At 39.5% G+C, this 26,846-nt stretch overlaps 2 protein-coding genes across 2 annotated transcripts in view; one reads left to right on the top strand and one right to left on the bottom strand.

The window, feature by feature from the left end:
• LOC116882324 (cytochrome P450 7B1) overlaps positions 1-19,178 on the bottom strand; it is a 171,787-nt gene extending 152,609 nt beyond the window's left edge. The window contains exon 1 of the mRNA XM_032882641.1: positions 18,965-19,178. Within this exon, the coding sequence (XP_032738532.1) occupies positions 18,965-19,077 (113 nt within the window). The 5' untranslated portion in view covers positions 19,078-19,178. The remainder of the gene's footprint in view (positions 1-18,964) is intronic.
• LOC116882345 (translation initiation factor IF-2-like) overlaps positions 19,076-26,846 on the top strand; it is a 156,396-nt gene continuing 148,625 nt past the window's right edge. The window contains exons 1-2 of the mRNA XM_032882656.1: positions 19,076-19,479; positions 23,148-23,242. Coding sequence (XP_032738547.1) covers positions 19,076-19,479; positions 23,148-23,242 — 499 coding nt within the window. The remainder of the gene's footprint in view (positions 19,480-23,147; positions 23,243-26,846) is intronic.

The following is a 26,846-nucleotide window of genomic DNA, read 5'->3' on the forward strand; positions in this document are numbered from 1 at the left end:
TCTAAAACCAATATACTCCCCATAATAAACACTAAACAAACAATAACACAAATAAAACCCCCCAGCGAGCTCCTGGAGATCACAGCCATGCCTCTGTTCCCAGGCTGCCTGGCACAGCAGTGTCACACGTATGCTGTGGAGGAACCCACAGTCCAACGCTGGCCTCCTTAGGCTTCACATGCGGCTGGTCACTAGAGCTATAAAAACTATCCAGGGGAAATCTGAACACCTTTTCCTTCCCCCATAAATCTCCCAGTAGCAAGCAGAGATAATCCAAAAATTAATTGATCATTTAATTCAAAGATTAATTTGCAGCATCTAAATAATTTGAAGCTGTCGCTAAAGACCTTAGTTGAGAGGATTCAGAACTATCACTCTGAACCCAGGGTGAATATTGGTTTATGTGGGGAGTTTTGAAAACAATTTCTTCAGTCCTTACCAACAGCATCAGAATCTCAGGAGTGGGATCTGAGCATCATTTATTTTATTATTATTATTTTTTTTAGTCAATGCACTTTAACTCTGATACACTGTGAGAGCTAAGAACCTCATGTTCAGAGATAGAAGTTTTGTCAGGTAGGTCCTTGCCCACCCCCCCTTTTTTTTCTTATATTTTTTACCCAGCCTAGCAGAATTTTTTCAGTTTCAAGTGACAGAAACCCAATCTACTTAGGCTCAAAAGAATATCTGCTCACATAACTGAAGTCAGGAGTAAAACTGGCCCCAAGACTGAGAGGCACCAGGGACTTGATGACCTCAGAATATCTGCCTTTTGAGTTCCTCTCCCATTTGATGCCCTCCTGGACCTGTTTTCTAGTTTAAATTCTATGGTCAGTCATCTCAATCACTCCCTGGCCTACTCCTCTAACTACTGCATTTCTCACAGGATAGGCAACTCACAGGCAAGGCCATAACTCCACTAGTTTGAAGCTCTGCTTCTCACCTAGCCTGTGCAGTGAATATGGCCCAGAAAAACATAACCCTTCTGTCAGGTCTCACCTTAAATCAGTGACCCCAAATCTCAAATGGCTCTGAATTCGGTCTATCAATCATGTCACATTTCTCTACTCCATTCACTCTCCCATATTGCTGGTCAACTAAATCATACTTTCCCTTTCCTTTGTTCCTCAAATTTCTAACACCTTGTCCCTCATTTTACTCTCATCCAATGACCTTGCTTCCTACTTTACATGAGAACTGAAGCAATCTGAAGACAACTTTTGCAGGCTCTCAGCACCATATCCACCCACCAACGAGCATTGCATACCCATGCTCTGCCTTCCTATCTTGTTCATGAAGGAACAATCCAGACTCCTATCTAATCCAACCCTTGTCTTGCACATGAGATCCTGCCTGGGATGGTTAATTTGATATCAACCTGATTGGGCCTTGGTGCCCAGATATGTAGTCAAACATTATTCTGGCTATTTCTGTGAGGGTATTTTTGGATCAGATTAACATTTAAATTGGTAGACTCTCAATAAATCAGGTTGCTCTCCATAATGTTGGTCAGCCTTACTCAATCACTTAAAGGCCTGAATAGAACAAAGAGGCTAACTTCCTCCAAGCAAAAAGGGATTCCACAGCACATGACCTCTGGACTTGAACTGCAACATTGGCTCTCTGCTGGCTCTTCAGCCTGACGGCCCACTCTGTTAAATTTGGACTTGCCAACTGCCATAATCATGTGAGCCAATTCTCTATAATATACATATATATTATACACACACACACACACACACACACACACACACACTCCTTATCTGTCTGATTCTCAGGAGAACCCTGACTAGTATACAATGCCTTTCATTAACACAAGAAATTCTATTTGGAAATTCTTACCTCTCTGGTGTATATCACCATTTTTTCTTTCTATAGGATCCTTCCCATTTGCAGTCAAACATGCTGTCATTTCTCTTATATATATTTAATCTAAAAATAAAACCTTTTCTTAATTAAATGTCCCCAACCAGCTACTGCCCCCATTTCTCTGATTCCCTCTGCAACAAAACTTTTTAAACAAATCTTTGTTGATTTATCTGTAGTCACTGCCTTCCATTTCACTCCTGCCTTTTTCCATCAAGCCTCCCCCAAACAGATTTTCAGCTCTGCCATTCCACAGAAGCTTATCTTGTTGAGATCAACAATGGTCTCTATCTTGCTAAATTCAAGAGTCATTTCTTGGTCCTCATCTCACTTGACTTGTCAGCAACACTCAGTACAGATCATCAGTCTCTCTTCCCTGACATGATTTCTTCACTTGGGCACCACATTCTCAGGGTTTTCTTCTACCTCACTGATTGCCCCTTGCCAGTCCTCTTCTGCCTAAATTCTGAATGTGGGAGTAGCCAAGGCTCAGCCATTGGTCCTTCTGCTCTTTCACACCCACACTTTACTCTCAGATACTCTTATGTCTTACTTCTCTATCTATATTCCAATGACCCACAAATTTATATCTCTAGCCCAGACTTCTCTCCTGACTTCGACACTCAAATATCCAACTGCCCACAGGGCACATTCATTTAACTGTCCAAAGCTGAGCCTTTGATCTTCCCTCCCAAATGTACCCAATCTGCAATTCTCTACATGAACTCAACGCAATTCCTTCCCTCAGTTGTCAACAAATCTCTCTTCCAGGAAATCCTGACAACTCTACCTTCAAAATATAATCAGCTTCTGACTATCTTCACCACTTCTACTGCCAAAACCCTGTCAGACCCATGTCACAATCATTTCTTAACCTCCCATTGGTATCTGGCTTCCACTGGGCTCTCTTTGATGCAGGCAGAGTGATCATTTTAAATCATGAATCAGACTACCTGATGCCACTCTTACCAATACTCCAATGGCTCCTCATTTCCCTAGGAAATAAAGCCAAAGCCTTACAATGGTCTTGAAGGCCCTTCATAATCTGACTACTTGGTACTCCTCCGACCTGATTTTCAACAACATTATGCATTGTTACTTATTTCACACAATGCTGACCAGCTCATCACACCCCAGAGACACCAGGCACCACTCACCTTTCCATTCTTACACTGGAATACTCTTTCCACTGACATTCAGTCTCCTCCTCCTTGATTCTTTCAATTCTTTGCTCAAATATTACCTCCTCAATGATGGCTAAACTTATGACCCTATTATAGCCAGTCCCACTTCCAGATCCCTCTTATTCTGCTCTACTTTTTCCATAGCACTTATGCACATGGTATATAATTTACTTATTTATTGTGTTTGTATTTAGTGTCTGTCTCTGGGTTCCACAAGTGCAGTTTGCGTGTGTGTGTGTGTGTGTGTTTCTGTTTTGTTCACTGGTGTTTCTAAAATAATGCCTGGCACATATATGACACTCAAGAAATATTTGTTGAATGAATGAAGAAGTATGGTGGTCAGCTGTCCTCTCTGATGTTTTTGTTGTTGTTTATTAGGTAAATTTTCTCTAATGTAGACCTGCTTCCTTGTCCCAAGATAGGACAAATGGTTGCTAGCCATTTCCAGGCTCACATCCTTATAACTCTAGAACCAGGGATGAATGGGATCTTTCCTTTCAATTGCAGTTTGAAAAATTGAAGTGGAAGACTCGGGTCATATGACTGTCCTTTAACCAATTACTTTGGCCCAGAAGACATAACTTGTGAAAGGATGGCAGATAACATTTATATATAACATAAGAAGTTGGTGAAAATGTGACATCTGTGAGAATTGTCCTGAGTTGGCAGTTACCTCAATTTATTTCTAGTAACCTACCCATCACTCTTGCCCTTTTCTGAATAAAAACCATGAAGGTAGAATTGAAGGAAAAATAATGTCTATGCATACAATTGCAAAGATAATTTTATAAAGATAATACTATGCAGGGCATCCCACAGACACTGCATATTCAATACATCCAAAAAGTGGACTCATCCTCTTAGCCCCAAACCTAATCCTCCTAAACAGTCTCTGTCTTATCGAATGACCCAGTTCCAGTCACTTAGACCAGAAGCCAAAGAGTCATCCTTGCACCTTCCCTTCCCCTTCCTTCCAACCACATGTACTCCAACACCAAGTCTTAGTAGTTCCTACTGCTAAGAATTTCTTTAATTTAGCCCCATCAACACTTATTTTTCTGTGCTTTATCTCCATCCTAATTATCTATTATACTGCATGATGGAATTGCTTGATTATTTATGTATCTCTATAGATTTTGGGCTCCTTGAGGACAGAAACTGACTTTTATCTCCATACATAACCAATAAATATTTGTTTTTGGTCCTTATCTCACCTGACTTGTCAGCAGCATTCAGTACAGATCATCAGTCTCTTTTCCTTGACTTGATTTCTTCACTTGGACACCCCACTCTCAGGGGTTTCTTCTACCTCATTGAAAAGAACATACAAAGAACATACAAAAGGGAAAACTAATGGAATTAAGAGATAGAGATTGAGGTGGAAAATCCATTTCTTTTGCCTTTATGATTGTTGGGAAATTCATACCAGTAGTAGCAGTTGACACCAGTAGCCTCAACTTCTCCTCCCAGTGCAAGTCACAGCCTTCTGGAATCATGTGAAAGAAACCAAGTAGGTAAACATGGACCAATACAGGTGTTAAGCAATAATAGAGGGGGGAAATGTGAACACTGAAGATTGGTATTGGGACCTATTTGTACATATCTTCCTGATTTAGTTATAAACTCCTTGGAACCAGAAATGGTATTTTATTCTGCTTTCTGCTCACCTCAGTGTTTTCCATATTGTAGGAGTTCAATAATTATTCACTGCATAGTGCATACCTCCTTTCCTTCAAGGGTCTGAGCAAGGAAACCTTTTCACATTCATCCATCTGCCTCCAAAACTATTTCTAACACTCAACTAACTTGTGGAAAGTCTCACCTCAAATAAATAGCAGAGCCAGCATTCAAACTCCTCATCTCTCTGGTTGTAAAGCTCTTACTCTTAAACAGTACTGCCATATTGCCACCTGAAATATTCTGAATAAACATGGGTGGTCGAATAGCTCACCCTCTTCTATTTCACTTTTGTACCAGGAGTTTCATCTGATTTGTTTTTTGAAATGGCCTTCTTGTCTCCGATCTGAGTTCTTGGGACATGCTTAGATTTCTAAATGGCCTCACCCAATCCCATTCAAACAACTCTTTTCTCTAATTCTCAAAAAGAGTGTTACTCCCAGTCTTCAGGAGTGAGATGTTTCTCATGGCCCTGAACTCACTATGGGATTCAGGGTCTTATAATCATTATATGCGGGGCCTTTAAATTTCTCTTGTAGTTTATAGGTAGCCTTAGAGTAATTCCCAATAACTGGCTTAGCTCTAACTCACATGGAGCTATAAGTCATATTCTGTGTAGTCCAACTGTGTATGTCAGGTTTCACAGCATTTTTTGCCTAAAAAGAAAATTGCCCACAGGCTTTATTGTCCATATGATGATGAGCATTAGTTCTATTTAAAGACATTTCTTTTTAAATTATTATTGTATTACTTATTGACTGCCTACAATACGCCAGGCATTTATTTCTAAGTACTGAGGGCATAGAGATGAATAAAAATCATGTTCTGATTCTCATCCTAGGTGCTGACACACTACCAGGGAGCAATGCATATTGACTAATAATTACAATACATCGTGATGTGAATTCTGAGGTGTGAGGCTGGAGGAGGAGATGATAAACTTTGCCTGGGAAAGAGCTGGAAAAATTCCAGAAAGGTGCAGCTTTTATGTTGGATCTAAAAGGGCAGAAAAAAGGGTATTGCAATGAAGTCAGAAGAAGACATACTGTACTTGAAGACACGTACATTCTGTATAGCTGAAATGTGTGTAGTTTGAGGGGTTAATTTGAGAATGGCAATGTCCCTATTCCCTACAGAAGCAAATTATTTCCAAAGCGATTATCTAGCCTGACTTCCTTATTTACATGAGAAAACTGAGGCTCAGAGAGAGTGAGAAATATTATCATGCCATTTCCTCTCCTGTGGGAATTTCATTTTTTCTGATTTCACAAATATTATGATCTTAGTTGTTCTCTTCTAGTAAAAATGAATTTTCTAAGTTATTTTCTGAATCTGTTTGTAATTGGAGCATTTCAGTGACAGCCTGGAGACACTAACTGGAGAAGAAAAGTCCTTACTACTGTGGATTCTTCTTTACTTGATCTTACCAAGGCTTCAGAGACCTGTGAAAAGTAAGCTCTAGAGGTACATGAAATTCTAGTCATTTTTCTAAAGTCAACCTGTGACAGACAGAAACAATGTCCCTGTATGTCTCTTCCCTGTTTTTCCTTCTATTGATAACAAATCATAAATAAGGAGGGGGATTTGAAAATAAATCTGTGTATATCATAATGTTAATAAAACTGTCATTGTTCAAAGCTGTTGACAAATAATGATCAATTTTAAGTGATTAACTTATCATTATTCTAAATTTGCTACATAGATCATGAGACGTCCTACAAATCTGAGTTATCCTAAAATACCTAAAGGCCCTCTTACCCTATCATATAAACAGTGCTTGAGAATCTTTGGTTATGTGTTCCTTTTTCTAAGACATGAACAATTTTTAAAGTCCAAAAATAGACACTATTTCAGTTTTTGGTTCTATTTGGCCAGCATTTCTTCTCAAACATGACTGTTTTAAAAGAGTACAAATACAGAGTTTCAAAGAGGGACTGAGTTATCTTAGTCCCACTAAAGCAGATTGAGGAAACTGACATGAATCAGTCACTTTAGCTCCTAAAAAAGGAAAGACTAGCCCTTTAAAAATATTACAGTTGCTTATAAAGTGGAGCATAATTTGCATATATCTTCCAATGTAGTGTAATTAAGAACATTTTAACCTACCTCCTCGACTTCATTAACTCATATTTGGAACTAAAGAAAATTTCTATAGTAGATGTCCAGTGAACAAAGAGAAAAGCACAAGAACAAAGTGGTAAAGCAACCACTGCCTAAGAAGTATATTGCAGTATAGCTGGGTTCAAACATAAATCATAAAATGAGAAGGAGCCTTGCTAAGATGACTTCTAACAAGACTATTCTTGTGAGACCCATCCCATAAAATCCAAGTCCCCCATGTAGGGCCATTTTGTAAAAAAAAAAAAAAAAAGGAAAGAAAGAAAAAAAGACAATTAGGGAAGGTGAATAAGGTGAATAAATACAAAAGAAGAAGAATCAATTAGTGAAGAGATGAAAAGTTAGGACTGGATCTTTGTCAAAGAACATAAGTACTATTTACAGAACTGTTACCCACAAATGTCATGGCAATGGCACTTCCTCTTTTTTACATAATACCGTACCTCTCTGGTAAAAAAAAAAAAAAAATACACTCAATCCTTAGCTAGGAAATAAACTGCTGAACTGTTTTTCCCTCGTTTTTATCAGTTGAGCAGTTGAAAACAATATTCAATGTGGCATAAAGAAATCTAGGTCTATTTGAGACCTAAAATGAGTAAAATCTGAGTAGCTCAGTACTGCATATTATAGCCCAGATTGCTTATGCTTATTGCTTATTGTTGGAGAGTAAATAGCTCTGAAATCACATTGTTATTATGGCTTTACTCCATGGGCCCTAAGAATGCTATGGGATTTGATTTCCTGTACCTTTCTTTTTTTGGTTAAAACATCCCGTCTATGGAATAAGTTAGAAAAACTGCGTAGTGGCCATGTTATCCACAGCCAGAAGACTCAATCCACCTGCAGTGGGTGGGTTCCATCTCCAAGGCCTCTCTGTATGGTAACTCTAGAGATTAAAATAAGAGGGGGAAAGTTCTATAAATAAATATGGAGAATTTCAGTTTAGAAAGAAAACACTGATTTGAATCAATTCCTTTAGAAAAATAAAATTTTCGAAGCCTTTGCCTTTGGATTCCTTCCCTTAAAAAGTAAGTGCCATTTTAACTTCGAAATATGTCCTGTTTTTTAGAATTGGGGTATGAAGCTACGTACTATTGCCCACAAATGCATCAGAGTCACAAATGCTGTGGTCAAAAGTCTTTACCCTTCTTCAGTTGACTGGTGATTTCATATGTTCTAGAAATATTTTTATCTTTTGGCATGATGCTCGATACCATATGGCACAACACACTGACAAGCAAAAAGGGTAGAACTAGTTTGAAATATATACACATATATACACACATATATTTATACATTTATATATTCACACACACACACACACTGAATGTATAGTGAAAGAATTTGCATGTACGCCTGCAAAGAAATATAAGGGCAAAGTTACACATTCTGCATATAGTACTGAGATTCTTTGTCCAGGAGAAAACGGCCATTCAAAATCCAAAGCAAGATTGAATGTTCACTATAGGCCCAAAAGCATTCAAGAGACATATCAAGAACCACTACACTTTGCAACATCGAGTAATATTTGAACTGTCTGTAACACTTCCTCACACAATATTTAATGCTGCTTCTATAAGTGCAATAATAACTGCAGCAATGACACATTCAACAGCTTGGGGAACCAAGTTCTGAGGAGGGTTAAAATGGGAAACACACCCAACTGTCTTCAGTTGACTCCCGGAGGGTGAAATAGCCTTCCCCTTTGATTCCAGGTTGCTTCACCACTGTGTTCCCTTTGAAAACAGTGATCCTGAATTAGATTTACACGTTTTCAGAAAGATTAAGGGATGACTCTCAGCCTGCTTACTATTCTTTGTGGTCAAGAGGAACGCTCTTCTAGAAAACAGAGGAAAAGCTTCTTGACCATGATTTCTTCGACATGACACCCAAACATGACACAGGAAACAAGAGCAACAATAAACAAGTGGGACTACACCTAACTAAAAAGCTTCTGCACAGCAAACAAAATAAGCAATAAGATGAAAAAGCAACCTACAGAATGGGAGAAAATATTTACAAACCATATATCTGATGAAGCATTCATCTCCCAACTCTATAGGGAACGCCTATAATTCAAATGCAAAACAAACAGATTAAAAATGGACAAAGGAACTAAACAGACATTTTTCTAAAGAAGACATATTAATGGCCAAAAGGTATATGAAAAGATGTTCAACAACACTAATCATCATGGAAATGCAAATCAAAACCACAATGATAGCTCGCCAGGATGGCTATTATCAAAGAACCAAGGGGCACCTGGCTGGTACAGTTGATTAAGCATTTGACTCTTAATTTAGGCTCAGGTCATGATCTCAGGGCCATGGGATCAAGCCCTGCACTGGGCTCTGTACTCAGCAGGGCGTCTGCTTGAGATTCCCTCTCTCCTCTTCCCTTTGTTCCTCCCGCCAACTTGTGTAATATACCCTCTTTGTCTCTCTCTCTCTCTCTCAAATAAATAAAAAAATCTTAAAAAAAATAAAAGGATAACAAGAGTTGGCAAATACATGGATAAAATGGAATCCTTGTACACCATTGTTAGGAGTGCTGGTGCAGCTATTCTGGAAAGCAGTATGGAATTTCTTCAAAATTAAAAATGGAACTACTGAATAATTCAGTAATCACACTTCTGGGTACATATTAAAAAAGAATTAAAATCAGGATCCTGTGATCTGCACTCCCATTTTTCATTAAAGCATTATTTACTATAGCCAAGATATGGAAGCAATCTAAGTATCCATCTACAGATAAATGGATAAAGAAAATGTGGTCTATACATACAATGAAATATTATTAACCCTTAAAAAGGTAGGAAATCCCACCATTCGTGATAACTTGGATGAACTTGAAAGGCATTATGCTAAGTACAATAAGCCAGATGTAGGACAAATACTACATGATATCACTTACATAAGGAATCTAAAATAGTCTAACTCATAGAAGAAGAGAGTAGAATGAATGAACATTAACAGGGGCCAGTGGGGAGGAGGAAACAGAATTATTAGTCAAAGGGCATGAAGTTTCAGTTATACAGGATAAATAAGTCCTACAGATCTGTATATCATAGTGTCTATAGTTAATAATACTGTATCGTATACTTAAAATTTGCTAAGACGATAGATATTTTGTCAAGTGCTCTTATCTCATCATCATCATCATCATCATCATCATATACATGGGAGGAAACTTGCATGTGATGGATATGTTTATGACAGTTTCATGGACGTATATTTATCTACAAACTCATCAAATTATATACATTAAGTATGTGCATATTTGTATATGTCCAGAGGAAGAAAAAAAGGGCAGGGTCCTACGTCATTTGTCCTATTCTCCGTTGTATCTTAACATGGACTTGCAGTGAATCTCAAATCCTCTCCTGAGTTATTAAATGAAAGGGTACAAAAGCCAGTATATAAGATAAGGAAAAAGATATATTTTCTCATATTGTCCATCAAATGTGACTTTCACACAATCTTAGTGCAAAAGAGATACAACAGACTATTATTATCTGCTTTTCTTAGATTTTTTTTTTTTCTTTAAGATTTTATTTATCTACCCGACAGAGATCACAAGTAGGCAGAGAGACAGGGAGAGAGAGGAGGGGAAGCACGCTCCCTGCCAAGCAGAGAGCCTGATGCGGGGCTCGATCCCAGAACCCTGGGATCATGACCTGAGCCAAAGGCAGAGGCTTTAACCCATTGAGCCACCCAGGTGCCCCTGCTTTTCTTAGATTTTTAACACATTCTTATTTTAAAGTCCTAACATATATATTCCTATCTTAATTAAATTTCTACTAGTAATGTTTAAAAGTTGTATCACATCGTAATATTTTAGTTTTCAGTAAAGGGTAAATGTATATGTCAGAACATTATTGCAAAGATTTAAAAAGAATAAGAGAAAAAGATAAATTTAAAGTGTTAAATTTTTGGACTTGGAAGTCAAACACAGTGGGTCTGAATCTGAGTACACGTGCACTTCATTCTGGTTATATGACTTTGGGGACATTATTTAAATGAGACTTACTTCTTACCTCAATAAAATGAGAAAAGTTATTGTGAGGGAAGAGTCAAGAAATGTAACATAATAATGAATATAAAATACTTGTCTCTATGTCCAGTAGGCACATAGGAAGTGCTCAAAAGTGTTGGCTATTATTATAACAAGCCAGAAATAATTTTCTAGTATTATAATACTCAATACGCAAAAATATGAAGAATCAACAATATTGGAGTAGCTACCCGCAAAGTGGTTAACTCTCCATCACCCAAAGACATTAATCCCCTCACATCCTGCCCCAAAAAGACACCACCGCCAAAATACAATATCACGACACTAAATCCCCACTAGACATGACTGAGCAGGAAGCCACTTGTTTTCCTGAGATAAAGTGATTTGGATGTTCATAGTTCGAAGGTACAGCTAATACAAAGCAATGTTTTCACCAGCAGGATTTTGATTTTCAAGCAGAAAACATGGTGTCTCTAATAGTTTCTGAGTAATCATCCTACCATTATTTAAGTGTATTGAGGACCAAAACGTGTGTGATTTTATGTGATTGACCAAACCAGGCTCGGCCCTTTCTCAAAGGAGCACTCATCTATTAAATAAAGTACATTGTCCATCTATGCCAGGGAAGGGAATCATAAGCACAGTTACAAAACCCAGTACCTAAAATGGAAAGTTAACAGTATCTGTTTAAACTCTGAATTTGAAAAAGCAGGAATCTTAGGAATTGAGTGCACTCCAATCTCTACGTTTTCAGTTAGGTTTACACTAAAGAATAACATTGCACTGATAAGATCTCCATTTATAAATATTCCTGATAGGTAAGCACTTGCTTATGACATCTTCACTTTCCAATTAAGCTGCAGAAAACATGTTATGTATGACATTTGATGTATCATTTTTGTACGCAGTTTGTATACCTTGATATCAATATCTACAACTCTAAAATATCCAAATTAGAAGTAGAGAATTACCACACAGAACTGTCCATTCATGCATTCATCCTTCATTTCTTATGACAAATATTCACTGAGAAACTAGTCAGTAAAATAAGGCATCTGAAGTTTCTTCTTCATTATCAGCAACTCTTTAGGATAAAGTTATGAGGAGAGATGACAAAGGATTTAAATCCTGTTATGGTTGCACTTTTATTAAAATTTCTATTAATTTCTGCATTAAGCAATTATAGACTTAATTAATCCTTTCCACTTTCTTATAGAGGAAAAAAAAAATCCCATCCCAAATACTTCTGTGTTGAAAAAAATGCCAAAGCCATAAAAATGAGCACTCTGGCTATAAAAATGCACGATATAATAGATGTCACCTTCTCTTATTCAGCAAAGTAGCTTTCTATAATTTTGTCCTTTGCCTTTCACAGAAGAGTAACCTGAAGTAGTTTCAGTGGGATTTTACTCTGGATAAAATACAAAAATATTCTCCTACAAGAGGCTGTTAATCTTTCCTCTACAGCTGATGGTTCTCTCTGCTCTACTACTTTTGGGAAGTCAGTGAAGTGCAACATCTTGTCCCCTCTAGGTCTCCTCAAATCTTCAGGGTCCTCTTCTGTTTTATTCTTCAGGCTGTGGGCAGCAGGATATAGGGATGCACCAAGTCTGCGAAATAAGAAATCTGGGGGCGCCTGGGTGGCTCAGTGGGTTAAAGGCCTCTGCCTTCGGCTCAGGTCATGATCCCAGGGTCCTGGGATTGAGCCCCGCATCGGGATCTCTGCTCAGTGGGGAGCCTGCTTCCCTCCTCTCTCTGCCTGCCTCTCTGCCTATTTGAGATCTCTGTCTGCCAAATAAATAAATAAAATTTTAAAAAAAAGAAAGAAATCTGACCAATTCACATCTAGATCTCACTGCCAACAATCTATGACTTATTTTCAAAATGATTTTAAAGATTCAGAGATGCACAATACATAAAAAGCTTTCAAAACTTATTTGTATATTGATGGATAAGGAACAGAGACTAATGAACAGCCCATGGTGATCTGTGAAGTTTAGGAGTCCAGATTCTCAAATTATTATGTATTAGTATAGTGATGAAGGCACTGAGTGTTTAGAAATGCTTATTTTCTGTCCTACTCCTCAGAGGCAACCAGCAGTCACACAAGGCCCAGTCTCTCTTACTCTTTCAACTTTCTTACAAAAGGCAATGTAGTTGGGGCGCCTGGGTGGCTCAGTCGTTAAGCGTCTGCCTTCGGCTCGGGTCATGATCCCAGGGTCCTGGGATGGAACCCTGCATCGAGCCCTGGCCCCACATCGAGCCCCGCATTGAGCCCTGCATGGAGCCCCTCATCAGGCTCCCTGTGGCAGGAAACCTGCTTCTCCCTCCCTGACTGCCCCTGCTTGTGTTTTCTCTCTCCCTCTCTCTCTCTCTCTTGCTGTGTCTCTCTCTGTCAAATAAAATAAAATCTTAAAAAAAAAAAAAGGCAATATAGTTTAAGGCCAAAGCCATGGCATATATGGTTACTGCCTTAGTTTTCTGTGGCTACTGTAACAAATTACCACAAATTTGTGGTTTACACAATATAAATGTATTATCTTACAGCTCTGTAGCCCAGAAGTCTAAAATGGGTCTCGGACTCAATCAATATGTTAGCAGGGCTAGGTTCTTTTCTGGAGGTTCTAGAGAGGAAACCTTATCTTTCCAGCTTCAAGAGGCTGCCTGCACATTCTTTGCCTCTTAACTCCTTAATCCACCTCCAAAGCTACCCATGGTTGGGAGACTTCCTCTCCTACCTTCTTCTTCCAGTGTTAATTTGTGATTACACTGGGCCCACTCAAATGTTCGGGATAATCCCACCTTTTAAGGTTAGCTGATTTATAACCTTCATTTCATCTGCAATCTTAATCTTCCTTTTGCCAAGTAACCTAACATATTCATAGGTTCTAAGAATGAAGGTGAGAACAACTTTGAGGCTGAGGGGGCTTTATTCTGTCTACCATAGCTATAAGAGAACTGGAATCAAAAACCCAGCTCTACTTCGGGGGAAATCTGCAACCATAGCAAATGAGCTAATCTCTTATTGTGCTCGTCTCTTCTTCTGAAAAATAGTTTAGTAACAATTATCTCATGAAACACAGTAAAGATTAAATGAGATAACATATGCAAAACATCTCAGCACAAAGCATGGCATAAAGTAGGGCCTCCACATTGTTCTTTTCTGTCTTCCCTTACCTTCCTCTCAAAAATCAGCATGATAGTGCTGGATAGAGCTGGATGTTGGGTCCAGGTCCATTTGACTTCATAGTCATGCTCTTTGCCTTACACTACACTGCCCTCTATAAGAAGGTCCCCTCATTAGGGAACACTAAGTCATGGATGACTTTAGATACATAACTAGTCCTACATTTCTAAGGCAAGCACTCCAAGATTTCATTCTTACAGAGGTATCCGATTTACGCCCATCTACTATAACTTCTGAATTGATTTCTCTTATGTAAACACATAATATCTTCTAAAGGATAGCCAGGATTTATCAGCAAATATGATTACAGCATTTAGCAATCCTTAATGTTGACCTAATCAACAATGTATTAAATGGTCACTTTGAAGGGTACACAAATAAACAGTGAAGGGTTTTCAGAGCTCACACTTTCCTATAATTATACAATAGGAAGATTCTTTACCTTCAGGACCTTCTTTTTTTTTTTTTTTAAGTTACAAAATAAAACAGCAAAGCACACCTGAAATTGAAATTGGTCTCAAATGGTAACAAGACCAATCCAAACACTGCAGTTTAATAAGGGAAAGTGTAGCACCATGCATAACTGATTACTTGTTGCCACAAATGTGCCTGGAGCTCTCTCTAGCACCTCCTATGTAAAAACATAAAAATCCACCTGTGAAATTCAGCACAATCTTGAGCAGAAAATTACTTGCTTTCAGCTGCCCACATCCTTTTCCTATATTTTGTCATGAGCAAAGAGGAAGATAGAAAAAATCCACTAATGATTGCAACCTAGCTCTTCTCATTGTCTAGGAAGTGGTAATAGTGTGAGGGATCTAGCGCACCATATGTCTAGTTTGGGAATAACTAATCAATTAGAAAGAGGAAATAATTGACTTATGTGATACAGTTATGTCAACAAATCAACATTTCAAAATAACTCATTATCTACATAACCTTGACATCTTACAGCTTGAAAAAAAATCACTGAATTTTTACTTTGACTCATCTTAACAGCATTTAAATCATATTTCTTACCAATTACAGCATTTGGGGGGCATGGGGATATGTGTGTTGGGGAGAGGAAGGAGAGAAGGAAGGAAAATTGCCCCATTTTTTTCTCCTAAACAGCAACTAGGAAAAAAGGGTTTCTGGTAAGTGACAAAGAAACATAATGGTATAAGCCAATTGTCTTTGAAGTGATAGCATACTTTACAAATGCGTTCACATGTCTCAGCACTTTGCTTCTCACATCTACCTAGTGTGACAGCTGTTGTTTCCATTTTCAAGTTAAGGAAAATGACTCGGACAAGTTAGGCACAGTCAAGGGTCACAGAATTCATGGACCCTTGAATCTCCTGCTGAGGAAGGGGATTCTCTTTGAGGTAGTCTGGAAATGTCTTTTGGTGAGGCAACCTCTTCTGGGCTCAATCTTTGAGGTGTTTATCTAATTGAAGACTTACACAGTGCAAGTTCAGTTGTTCTCAGAACCTACTATTCTCCACCAGCACCTTCGGAAGGGTCTCAGCTCAGCCAAAACTTTAATCTTAGTCCAGGAAGACTCTGACCTCCAGAACTGTAAGAGATAGGTCCATGTTGCTTAACATCACTGAATTTGGGAAAATTTGATATAGCAGCAATAGGAAACAAGGGTGATTTTTGTACCTGGAAGTGGCATACTGCTGTGACAAATAGCTAAAAATGTAGACATGAATTTGATTGGGCAATGGGCAAAGGCTGGAAGGATTTTGAGGAAGACGATAGAAAAAGAATCCAGATTGCCTTGAATAGATGAGTAGAAATACAGAGGTTAAGAGCTCCCTGATGAAGACCCAGAAGAAAGTGAGGATCATGGGGGATACACACACACACACACACACACACACACATACACACATATATATATATACACACACATATATATATATCATCTTAAAGAATACTTACAGCATCCTAAATAGTCCATAAATAAAAATATTAACAACAAAGGCACTGCTGGTGAGGGCTCAGATGAAAGGAGGAATATGCCATTGTAAACTGGACAAAAGGGATTCTTAAGAGTTGCAGAAAGCTCAGCTACATTGTGTTCTGCAGTTACATGGAAAGCAGAATTTGTACAGGATGAACTTGGATATTTAGCTGAAGAGATTTTGAAGCAATGTGCTGAAGGGGTAGCCTTGTTTGTCCTGTTGCTTACAGTAAAATGTGAGAGAGAAGATGTAGAAGAAGGGAAGAATTCTTGGGCACAGAGGGACCAGGAACTGATGCTTTGGGAAATTCTTAGCCTATCCAGACTGCAAACTAGGACACTATCAAGGAGGAGCGCTCTGGAGAGAAAGCCAAGGATGTGGCTGGACACATTTTGCTAGTGCCTGGGAAAAATCAAAAGGTTGGCGTATTCGGTTAAAATCAAAGCTAGATGGAGACGAGTCTCGAAGCTTCCCTCGGCAGACAGAACCTGTTTAGTCATTCAGGCAAAGCTTAATTTAGCTTATTTTGTAAGAATAACTTGATCTGGATTATTTCTTGCCTGTGCCTCTAGAAATGATAAGCAAAACTTAAACTGTTTCCCAAGGTTTATATGAGGTAACCACTGAAAACTGTAATAATAAAACCCATTGCTGTGAAGAATAAACAGTCACTACTCTCTCAGTATACAAGTTGCTTTATAAAAATATACCCCTGAGTCTCATTTCATGTTCCAGTTTGAGCACTTCCAGTTTGCAAACTGTCTTTTTGGTGTGCGCACAATAATTTCTACATAATTCCTACTTCAGTGATTCATTGGTTTCACATTGGCTATTTCGAACTCTTGACAATTTAATCATACATACTCATTCACATGCAGAGTATTGGTCAATCATCGAAAATATGAGGCATGTGACTGTTTCCCCTCAGCGATGTCAAAAGAAGCCAGGAATGTAAATGGAATGATCCAAGAAAAATCTGTGGAGGAGCCTCTTATTAAGGGAGTCAATCCCTGCCACGTACATGAAGGACCCACGATGTTCTTGGGAATTTTTGTCCCCAAATCGATCATATCGAGATCCCCACACTAATTTACATTATTTAAATGGTGAGATTTGGGACTTGGGAGCTGAATGAGATTTATATGAGATCTTGGACCTTGTGCTGATACTGTGATAGGTTGAGGTTTTTGTGACTGTTGGGACGGGGTGGTATATTTTGCATGTAAGATGAACATAAATCTTTGGAGGTTAGAGGGTGCACTGTGGTAGGAAGAATGATGTTCCCCAATGATGTCCATGTCTTAATCCCCCAAACCTATGACTATGTTACCCTACATTACAAAAAGGGCTTTGCAGATGTGACTAAATTAAGGACCTTGAGATGGGAAGATTATCCTAGATTATCTGGGTGCGTTCAACATAATCACAAGGGTTCTTATAAGTCAGAGGCAGGAGCATTAGAGTATGAAAAAAAATTGAATTCCAGTGGTCTTTAGAAACCAGAAGAAATAATAAAATGGATTCTCCCCTAGTTCCACTCTGTATTTCATTTATTTAGAAGAATTTAACCATTTTATATTTATTTTATATTGTTCTGGGACTAACTTTTGTCATTTTTGCAAGGAACGGGAGGTAGGGAAAGAATAATAGAGACATGTTTGTTTTCAAGTTGGCCTTGCTAACCAGACTGTTTTTACATGTTGTCTTTATAACAATTTAGAAAGTATCTATATTTAAGTCAATTATTAGTAAAAAAAAAAGCGGGGGGAGGTCATTTTTAAAAATATATGTATATGATTAATGACTTGCTGGAAAGGAAATGAGTTTCCTAGCACCACTCAAATTGTATCTTGAATTTATTGGTTTTATTTTAAATGTGGCCTTGGCTGAGGATAGACACTGTGGAAGATGGAACCTACATAGAAATTAGAGTGTCCTAAATTCCCACATTGGGCTCTAAGCAAAAGCACAGCCATCGGGAAAGGCAACCTGAGGGAGGGCATGGCACATACCAGTAAAATCACTGAAAATCTGCATGGGTAAGAAGAGCAATACTCCCTTCTAGAGTATTAATCCATGAACATTCTGGAAACGTCCCCAGATATTTGAATGTAGTAAAATGGTGCCATTTTCCCCAAACCTTTGAGAAACAACCTGTGTCATACACACATATACATATAAACGTATCTTTGTGTATGTATACCTAAGCAAACAGATCTAATCTCAAACAGAAAATATAGTGACTTCGAGTGAATGCTTCTACTTGGAATATTCGTTTTTACTTCCACATTTTCAAATCAGATAAAGAAGTGACACAGTTCTTGCATTGTGTTATTGGTTTTGTCCTAATAAAAATAATACAGTAAATGCACAAAATATACACTATAAACTCATTTAGTAGTCACCAAAGGCCCAGAAGGTATTATTATCGCGTTTTTCCACATGAGGTACAGTGAGGTAAACTGAGGCACAGAGAAGCACCCAGAGTTATTGTTCATACCGTACACTGCCATTCTCCTGAAATATTTCACTTTTATCTGAAGGAAATGTAAGAAAATTCCCCCTCGAAATGCTCTACAAATTCTAGGCCATAAAGCATCAACTCACTGTTAACTCGGCCCCAAAATGTGTCTGTTTGGAAGCCGTGAGTGATGCATAATGAATAATGCAAACCTGGGGCTTATTACATACAACCGATACTGGAGCAGCAAATCGAATTCGGTCCCAACGCTTTAATATGTATGCGTACGTATGGGGAAGACGCAGAAGCCGCCTTTGTGATTACACACAGTCCCCCAAGACGCCGCTGCCCCGCAGCAAGTTATGACTATCCGCACTCGAAATCTCAAGGAGTCGGGAGAGGGGATACTCCCTCCGCCGTCCGGGTCGCGCACGGTCCGCGGGGCCCAGGGCGCATGCGTCGCCCGGGCCGCGGAGCTGCGCGGTGAGGCCGCAGGGGCGCTTACCTGGTGCGCCGGGCGCGCAAGCACAGGACCACGAGCAGCAGGGCCGCGGCGAGGGCCAGGCCCGGGAAGCTGAGTGGCTCCGGCAGCAATAGCTCCAGCAAGAAGAGGGCCATGCCCGCGGACACGTCTTCCAACGTCTGTTTCCCGCGCGGCCGCAGCGGACTGCCAGGGGTCTCTCTCGGGGCGGCGACACTACGGCTTCCCGCGGCGTCTCTCGGCGGCTCTTTCCCGGTCCGGGCGCCAGAGGCCGGCCTGCTCGCGGCGCCTCCAGGAATGTCACCGCGGGCCCCCGAGGCTGACTCTCAAAGTTCTTGCACTCCCCTCCCCCGGCCCAGCCCCCACCCACGCGCACCGCCCCGCTCGGCGACCGCCTCCGGCCAGGAGGCTTCTGGAAAACGGCGCCCGGGTTCCCAGGGGCCGGAAGGAGGGCCAGAGAAGAGGGGGAAGGGGTTAGGATTTCCTGACAACGAACCTCTGGAGGCCGGGAGGAGGGAGATTTCTGTTCGCTTTTGGAAGTGAGTCGCTTGGGTTCCTCATCCCCTAGCCCGCGGCCCTCAGGAGGAGGGAACCCCGCTCCTTGAACAGCGTCGGGACTGTGCCCGCTGCTCAGTGGCACCCTGATCTCTTAGGCGCGACCCAGAGAACAGAGAACCGGGCGAGGGGCAGATAACCTGGGATGGGCGCTGCTTGGTCCTGGCCGCCTCTTTTCGCCCTGCGCATCCTGTTTGCTCACACGCTTTTTCTGAGAGCCTACTGTGTGCGAAGGCTTGCCCGAGAGAGGCCAGGAGTGGAGACCAGGGCGGTGAGGCACACAGTCCAGGAAGAGAGAAGAAAGACCAGTCTATTGCACAACAACCCTAAGGGCCGAAATAGAAGTGGTACCGGCCCCACAGGTTGTTCTTACAAAGGATAAGGGAGAAACTTTGAAAATATTTTTGCTGGAGTAAGGCCCATTCACCGGGGACTTCACACATGTTTATTTACTTTCCACAGCAAACTTGTGATGTAATTTGGAGCAGTATTTTAGAGAACATATAATGATACTCTGATTAAGTAATTTACCCTCGTTGCTTGTTGATAAGTAACTAATAACCATTCTTGCCAGACTAGTCTGAGACTATTGTGTTTTCTACTTTATATGAGTTTTTATTTCCACGGTTCTCTGGACTATCACAGCAGCCTGTGGACTGATCTCAGGTCTGACCTTTCCAGCCCATCCTCCCCATTGCACATCCCTACAACACAGACTTACTCTGTTTTTACTCTGTTCAGAACTCTTAATGCCTTCGTGACAAAAACTCATAAATCTTCGATCTGCAATGAGAAGCCCACTGCAATTTGTCTCTGCTGTGTAACTCCCAGAGCTAGTATAGTACATATAGGCTAATTCTTGAGCCATGGTGTCCCTCACAGTCTACCCTTTAACACCTGTGCTTATGATATTCACTCTGCCTGAAAAGTTTTCCTCTCTCCCCTAAATCTCCCCTAAAATTCCACCTACCTCTCAAGGTCCAACTCAAATCTCACTTCCTTCTAGAAATTACCCCTAACTGTTCTTTTGTAATTAAGCTCTTCATCCTCCATACTTCAACACTCTCTCAACTTTTCACCCCATCACATTTTTCTGCCATATCTGAGTTATTTCTAACTAAGTCTGTCTTTCTGGCTGTAGAAGGTGAGAACCATCTTTCAGACAGCCTTGTCTGCACCCACTCTCTAATCCACTCCCCCTGAATCCCCACTCATATTTTGCATGTGCCTGGCTCTTAATGCTCCATTAATAAATTACTACTGCATTGCTGTCCTTGGCCCTAAAGCTGTAAATGGCTGGGCTAGCCATAACACCAATGCTTATGTGTAGTATCTTCATCTTTGACTTTTATTCTAGGGTCTTTCTATTGCCTCTCCTTCCTCCTGTCCTAAGTTCAAATTTCCAGGAAATCCAAAAGGATACAGTAAAACAGTTACTCTGTCTCCTCCAAGGGAAAACAAATTGGTTTCTGTCACTGCCTGGCCAGCAGAACCAGCTTACAGGATGATACCCACGCTGTACATTTCTATAAACTCTGCAGAAAGCCCCTCTCACTACTTTTCACAGCATCCTCAAATTTTTCTTTTATTTTCCATTTGATTTCCTGGGTGACTCTTCTGTTTGGAAATATAGGTAAAAATATTAAACATTAATCAATCTATTGAACATTTAGTATGTACCAGATACCATGCTAAACATTTTATTTCCTAACAATAATAGCAAGCACCTGCAATTAATCACACTGTCTTAGGAAAGTGGAAGAAGGACAGCCACACTGTCATCTACTAGATTTGGTTAGCCACTGTGTCATATTCCCATAGTATCTGTATAGTATTTTACTTTGAAAATTTTATGGTGTTCACTTAACAAGTTTTGAATGTATGTTTCTCTTATATTTTCCATTTATTTTAAAAGGGAACTCCATTCTGTAAACTGACCTGGTTGAAATAAAATTGAAAGACTTTATTATTTTGCTTTCATAACCCAGCATCAGCATCATCATATACAATCTAGTTCAGTTTATTTTACCTCTGAAACATACCTTTATTCCCATCACTTTTCTGACAGAGATGACTAGTTGGTCTTCTATATCTACTTTCCCCTTCCTTCTCAGTAATAGTCTTTGATTTTTAACTGAGCATGTGACTGTCCACTGCAAAGACTTCTTTCTCAGTAGTTAGATGTGACCATGTGACCAAAGTCTCACCAGTAAGCTAAGTTTAAGGTATTTGTTCAGAAAAGTGCCCTTAACAGGAATGAACAGTTTTGTTTCTCTCCTTCCCTCTACGTGTGAAGCCCAAGCAGCCATCTTAGCACATTTAAGTATATCCCAAATACTACATTTAGTATTTGTTGTTTATAGGAAATTCAAACTAATTTATGTTTTATAAATTTATATTTATATTTTTATTACTAAATCTGGCAATTCCAACTTAGTTCCAACACAGGCATTCATAAGGTATACAGGAGAGCAAGTGTAAAATTCTGACTGCTCAGCAGTCTCCTTCAGAAATGAGCCACAAACTGTTCCTTCAACATTGATTACCAATGTTAGTGTCTTGTGTACCTTGGCTGTACTTAAATTAGACCAGGGTTAACAGATTTAAAAGAGTCATGGGGTGGCCCTTAAACTTTGAGGTGTGCAGATGTGGAAGTATGTTCAATACAGGTAACATCTGGCCTAGTCATCTTTTTCCAGAAAATATTGATTGTGAAACACAGAGAGAATTATAAGCAAAAACAGAAGTGAAATCAGAGAGAGTAAAGGGCGAGGGTGATACAGTTGATTCTCTAATGTAAAAGCCATGAAAATTCATATGATGGGTTATCCTCCAGTTTCCCCTACCTGCCCTGTTGACCCTCATCTGCCAGGTGGTCAGAGCTGCCATCCTCTTTCTCTGTTCTCTTTCTAATCTAATCTCGAATTCTGGCCCAATTTCCTTTGTGTCTTTTCATTTTAAAGAGCCTGTTTAGAGGTCTCCAGAACTTGAATTCCGATATAGTCCTCTGCATTTTAACATGTATGTCCCAATGCTCCCACTCTGACTTTGATAATACTACTACATTGGATTGAGACCTCCAAATCCACCTACTTAGTCAACAACATTTTGTTAAGTGCAAATGTTATCCATGGCACTGTAGTTGGCCTGCTGGAGCTATAAAAATGAATTAGATGACCCTTCCTTCAAAGAGCTGGGACTAAGAGAACAAAAAGGATTGACGTCAGAAAGGAGAACAAAAAGAAGCCAGTCCACATGAAATTGTGGAGTGACAATGGAGAGATTATAAGCATGTGCACTCATATGGCTTTAATTTTGTGAATTCCTAGGAGGCAAATAAGTGCTAGAGAAAGAGTAGATTACATTCTGGCTTCAGCTGTTGGGGAATATTTGAAAGTACTCCTGTAAAAATGTCAAAGTGGACTCCACATATTTTTCCCCCAATATCAAGGAGTTCCATATTTTTTCCCCAATATCAGGAAGTTCCTAAAATCAGATTTAATTACTTAAACCTGAAAGGTCCTATCAACTTTTGACATAAAATATAGGTTGGGTTTTAAGTTATATCCATAATTAAATAATGACCGTGGTTTTCTTTTCCCCCTTCTTCGTGAGCTCTGGCTTGACTTTGATTTCTTATCCCCTTCTGTAGAATTAAGACCACCTCTGGGCACAGCTGTGAAGCAGAGGAAGGAAAGATAAGGAAAGAAGAAAGAACACAGATTGAGAGGACTTGCCAAGTGCCAGGTACTGCTTCATGTCTTAACATACATTGTCTTACCTAATCTTCAAAGCCAATCTCGGATCTAGGTATTACTTCCTGTTCCATAACAGGAAGACAAAAGTCAAGAGTTTCAGAGCACCCCTGATTAGTCTGCTTCTTGATTATACCGAGAAGTTGCCCCTCTTGTTGCTGTATCATCTTGCCTTCTTTTAGAGCCTTCTTTCACTAACCGTTTACCATTTCTGTTCAGTCATTCTTACCTATCTTATTCTTACCATTCTTACCTATTCTTATCCATTTTTATGGATCCTGTTTTTACCTTGAACTGCACATAACCAAGATACCCCCTGACAACAGGGGGCCTGTTTTGTACCTTGGGCCTCTGCTTTGTACCTTGGCCTGCTGCAGCCCTTGTCTAACTCGGTGGCTATTCTCAGTTTTCCCATTTGTAAAATGACATAGGACTACCTTCCCTATAAGGTTATGAGGATTAAGTTGCGAGGAGTAAATATATGAAAATAGAAATGCCTGGAGTTTCTCCTTTTTCACGTTTGAGTACATCTGCTCCACTGACATAGAGTTTAAGTAGAAATGAGTTAACCAGAAAAATTCAGCCCAGCTGAGGGGTTAGCTTGTGGATATGCTACTTTTGCCTAATTAAAATATAAAATATGCCACTTTCTTGTTTCCTTAAGGTGACTATTCCTATTGTAGCTGAGATGGCAGTAATGGTATACACTGAGACCTGAGAGTGCTATAAGCCTCAAAGTTATTGTTCAGTTGTCACATTGTAAATAGTGAGGCATCTTAGATACCAGCCCTGAACCTGACTACAAATATCTTAAGTTACTATTATTTCCTTTTATTCTGGTTTTCTTTACAATTTAAACAATGGTACTTTCCCTTTAGTTTTCCCTTCTCCCAAAAAGCCAGTTTATAGTATTAACCTAGCACTCAGTTTACACATATGGACATGGCAGGCAAAGATGCTTATTAAATAAAATGTTGTTGAGTGAACAGAGTGACCCAATGATAGAGAGTATTGTTACATTTAAATCTCTTTTTTATAAAGTACAATTTTAGGTAAGACAGGAATGTAATTATTTTGAAGCAGCTTTAAAAATGGTGGAACAGATGGCTTTGATTATCTCCAAGAGGCAAGGAATAGATTAAATAGTTTCGTCATTTCTTGTTTAATAGTCTTGGCATTACTTATACGCACTTGAGTTTTGAATACTCTGGCTTACAAATTCACAATCCGATGTTAAACCTTAGTTCATTCTCACGATCTGACCCTACTTTTATGCCAGTATTTGAGATTTATTCTCTCTGTCTCTGACTCATTTATTGGCTTTTCCAGCATTTCATTTCCTGCTTAGGCCTTGAAACCAGATTTCTGAGGACAGAAAGTACAAGGATCTCTCTGAGCATTCCTTTGTATAAGAACCTTTCCCCCTGCCCTCACTCCCCAGTTACAGCAGAGCTCTATTCACTAAAGGAAAGTTTTATAGAGTCAAAACCTTTTTTTTTTTTTTTTTTTTTTTTTTTTTGGATCAAGTTAGGGTGGGTCTTGGAGAAGCAATAAAGTGTCCTGGTCCAAAATAAAATCTACCCACACCACCTCTCTCCTACCAGGTTCTGCTGTTTCTGCCCCTTACAAGGGCGGTCCTGGGAAGCAGACTCAGAGAGACCAGTGCAGGAATTTATTATTAGGGCAGACTCTCAGAATCAGCACCAGGGGTGGGAGAGGGAAGCAAACACATAGACAGAGGGAGAGTTGGGCTGGGATGCAGTTTCAACAAGACTCAGCCCCTAAGGATATCTAGAACTCAGATGGCGCTTCAGAATTTGTCCCAAGGTGAAGATTTAGATCTTTAGAGCACAATAGCAATGAACCATTGCTATGGACTGCCCTCAGGAAGGTGAGGAGGGTGACCTTAGAGAAAGTAATTCTCTTTAGCCGAAGACAGTTTCTGTAGCCTAAGACAGTTTCTGAAAGCAGCTGGTGAACCTCAGAAGGTGGGAACACAGGTCCTCCCATTCTGACAAAGACTCTGAGCAATGCAACACAGTGCCTACTAAACACACAGTATCTACTGGGGTGCCATAGAAATTTTTCAGGGGCAGGAGCACCTGACTGGCTTAATTGGTAGAGCATGCTACTCTTGATCTTGGGGTTGTACGTTTGAGCCCCGTATTGGGTGAAGAGATTACTTAAAAATAAAATCTTAAAAAAAAAAATACTTCAGGAGCAGATAGCACAACAATGGTGATGACTCTTAGATTCATTCATTTTGGAGTTGTTTTCTTTTTGATGAGCTGAACTAGAATAACACTAGCCTCCCAGCTTCTGGAATGATACAGCAATCGTGTTTATTAGATGATTCTAATTGTAAAGAAAAACTGCACACTACTTATGAATCAAAGTTTTAGTATAATATTGCAAGAAGGAAAGCCTCTAGGAGGTCCGTTCTACCATGTACTCTGATTAGGAACATTATGGAAAGAGAATGTTAGCTAATCATTGTTAGATTAGCTACAAAAGGAAAAGAACAGCTTAAAATGACTCCGCTCTTGGCTTATGGGTGACAGTCAACAAGGGTGAGTTTCCCCAAGTCCAAATCCTATGAAATTTTATCAAAAAACCACTAAAGCATTTTTTAGGAATACTAAGTTCTTCCTTTTCATTGGGCAAAAAGTTTCTGCTTCAAATAAAACTCAGACAATTTTTCTTTCACATTAACAAGTTATATCTCATTTACTCACTCTATCACAGTGACCCTTCCTTCACAGAGTCCCATCCCTCTTATCAGGCTGCTTGCAACTTGGACTCATAATTGGTCCTTGCATACCCACCCCATTCTTTAAAACCTAGGGAAAAAAATACATTCATATTTTATCCCCCATTCCTCTCTGATTCCTCATTGTTTGAACTCTGTTTCTAGATTTCTTCCCACTCTTCTCTTAATTGTTCAAGGCTCAACTGAAAAATGGTCAAATTCATTCCTGCAAGGTGTTCTGAGACTTTTTTCTTAATTCCTCGTGCAGTTTTCTGATCATGAACATCTGTGGTTGATCCATTCCTTTTTCCCTTTTCTCTGAAGTCTCATATTTTTTCCACCAATATTGCCTAATTTTTGTATTTATAAAAGCAATTAATAATTGTAACTATATATACACTGGAAGTTTTAAATATTCTGATTTATGAGCAAACCTTGCACTACTACAAGAAGAAATTAATTGATTTGTAGTAATTCTGAAAAGCAGTCTACTTGTTTGCTTACCAGGGTTGAAATACAACTAAAACAGGTATACACATACATAACCCAGCATCAGCCAAGAGCTTCCTATGGCTGCATGTGTAGGATGTGTTTTGACCCTACGGCAACTAGCAACCAGAAGGCAGAGCTCTGTAATTTCACTTGTTTCTATGAGAAACCAAACCCAACAGACAATAAAGTCTTTGCTGCAAAGTTGTAAGAAATCACATTGTACAGCAATGCGAAATTACACACTCACACAAATCCTCAACATTTTATGTCCCCGACCCTCTCAGACCACATTGCAATAGGAAACATCTTTCTCTTCTCCTGGACAAAGTTCACACTTTCTGGCTCTACTTTCACT

This window comes from Lontra canadensis, unplaced genomic scaffold (genome assembly GCF_010015895.1).
Source record: "Lontra canadensis isolate GAN:19392208 unplaced genomic scaffold, GSC_riverotter_1.0 scaffold83, whole genome shotgun sequence".
Classification (NCBI taxonomy): domain Eukaryota; kingdom Metazoa; phylum Chordata; class Mammalia; order Carnivora; family Mustelidae; genus Lontra; species Lontra canadensis.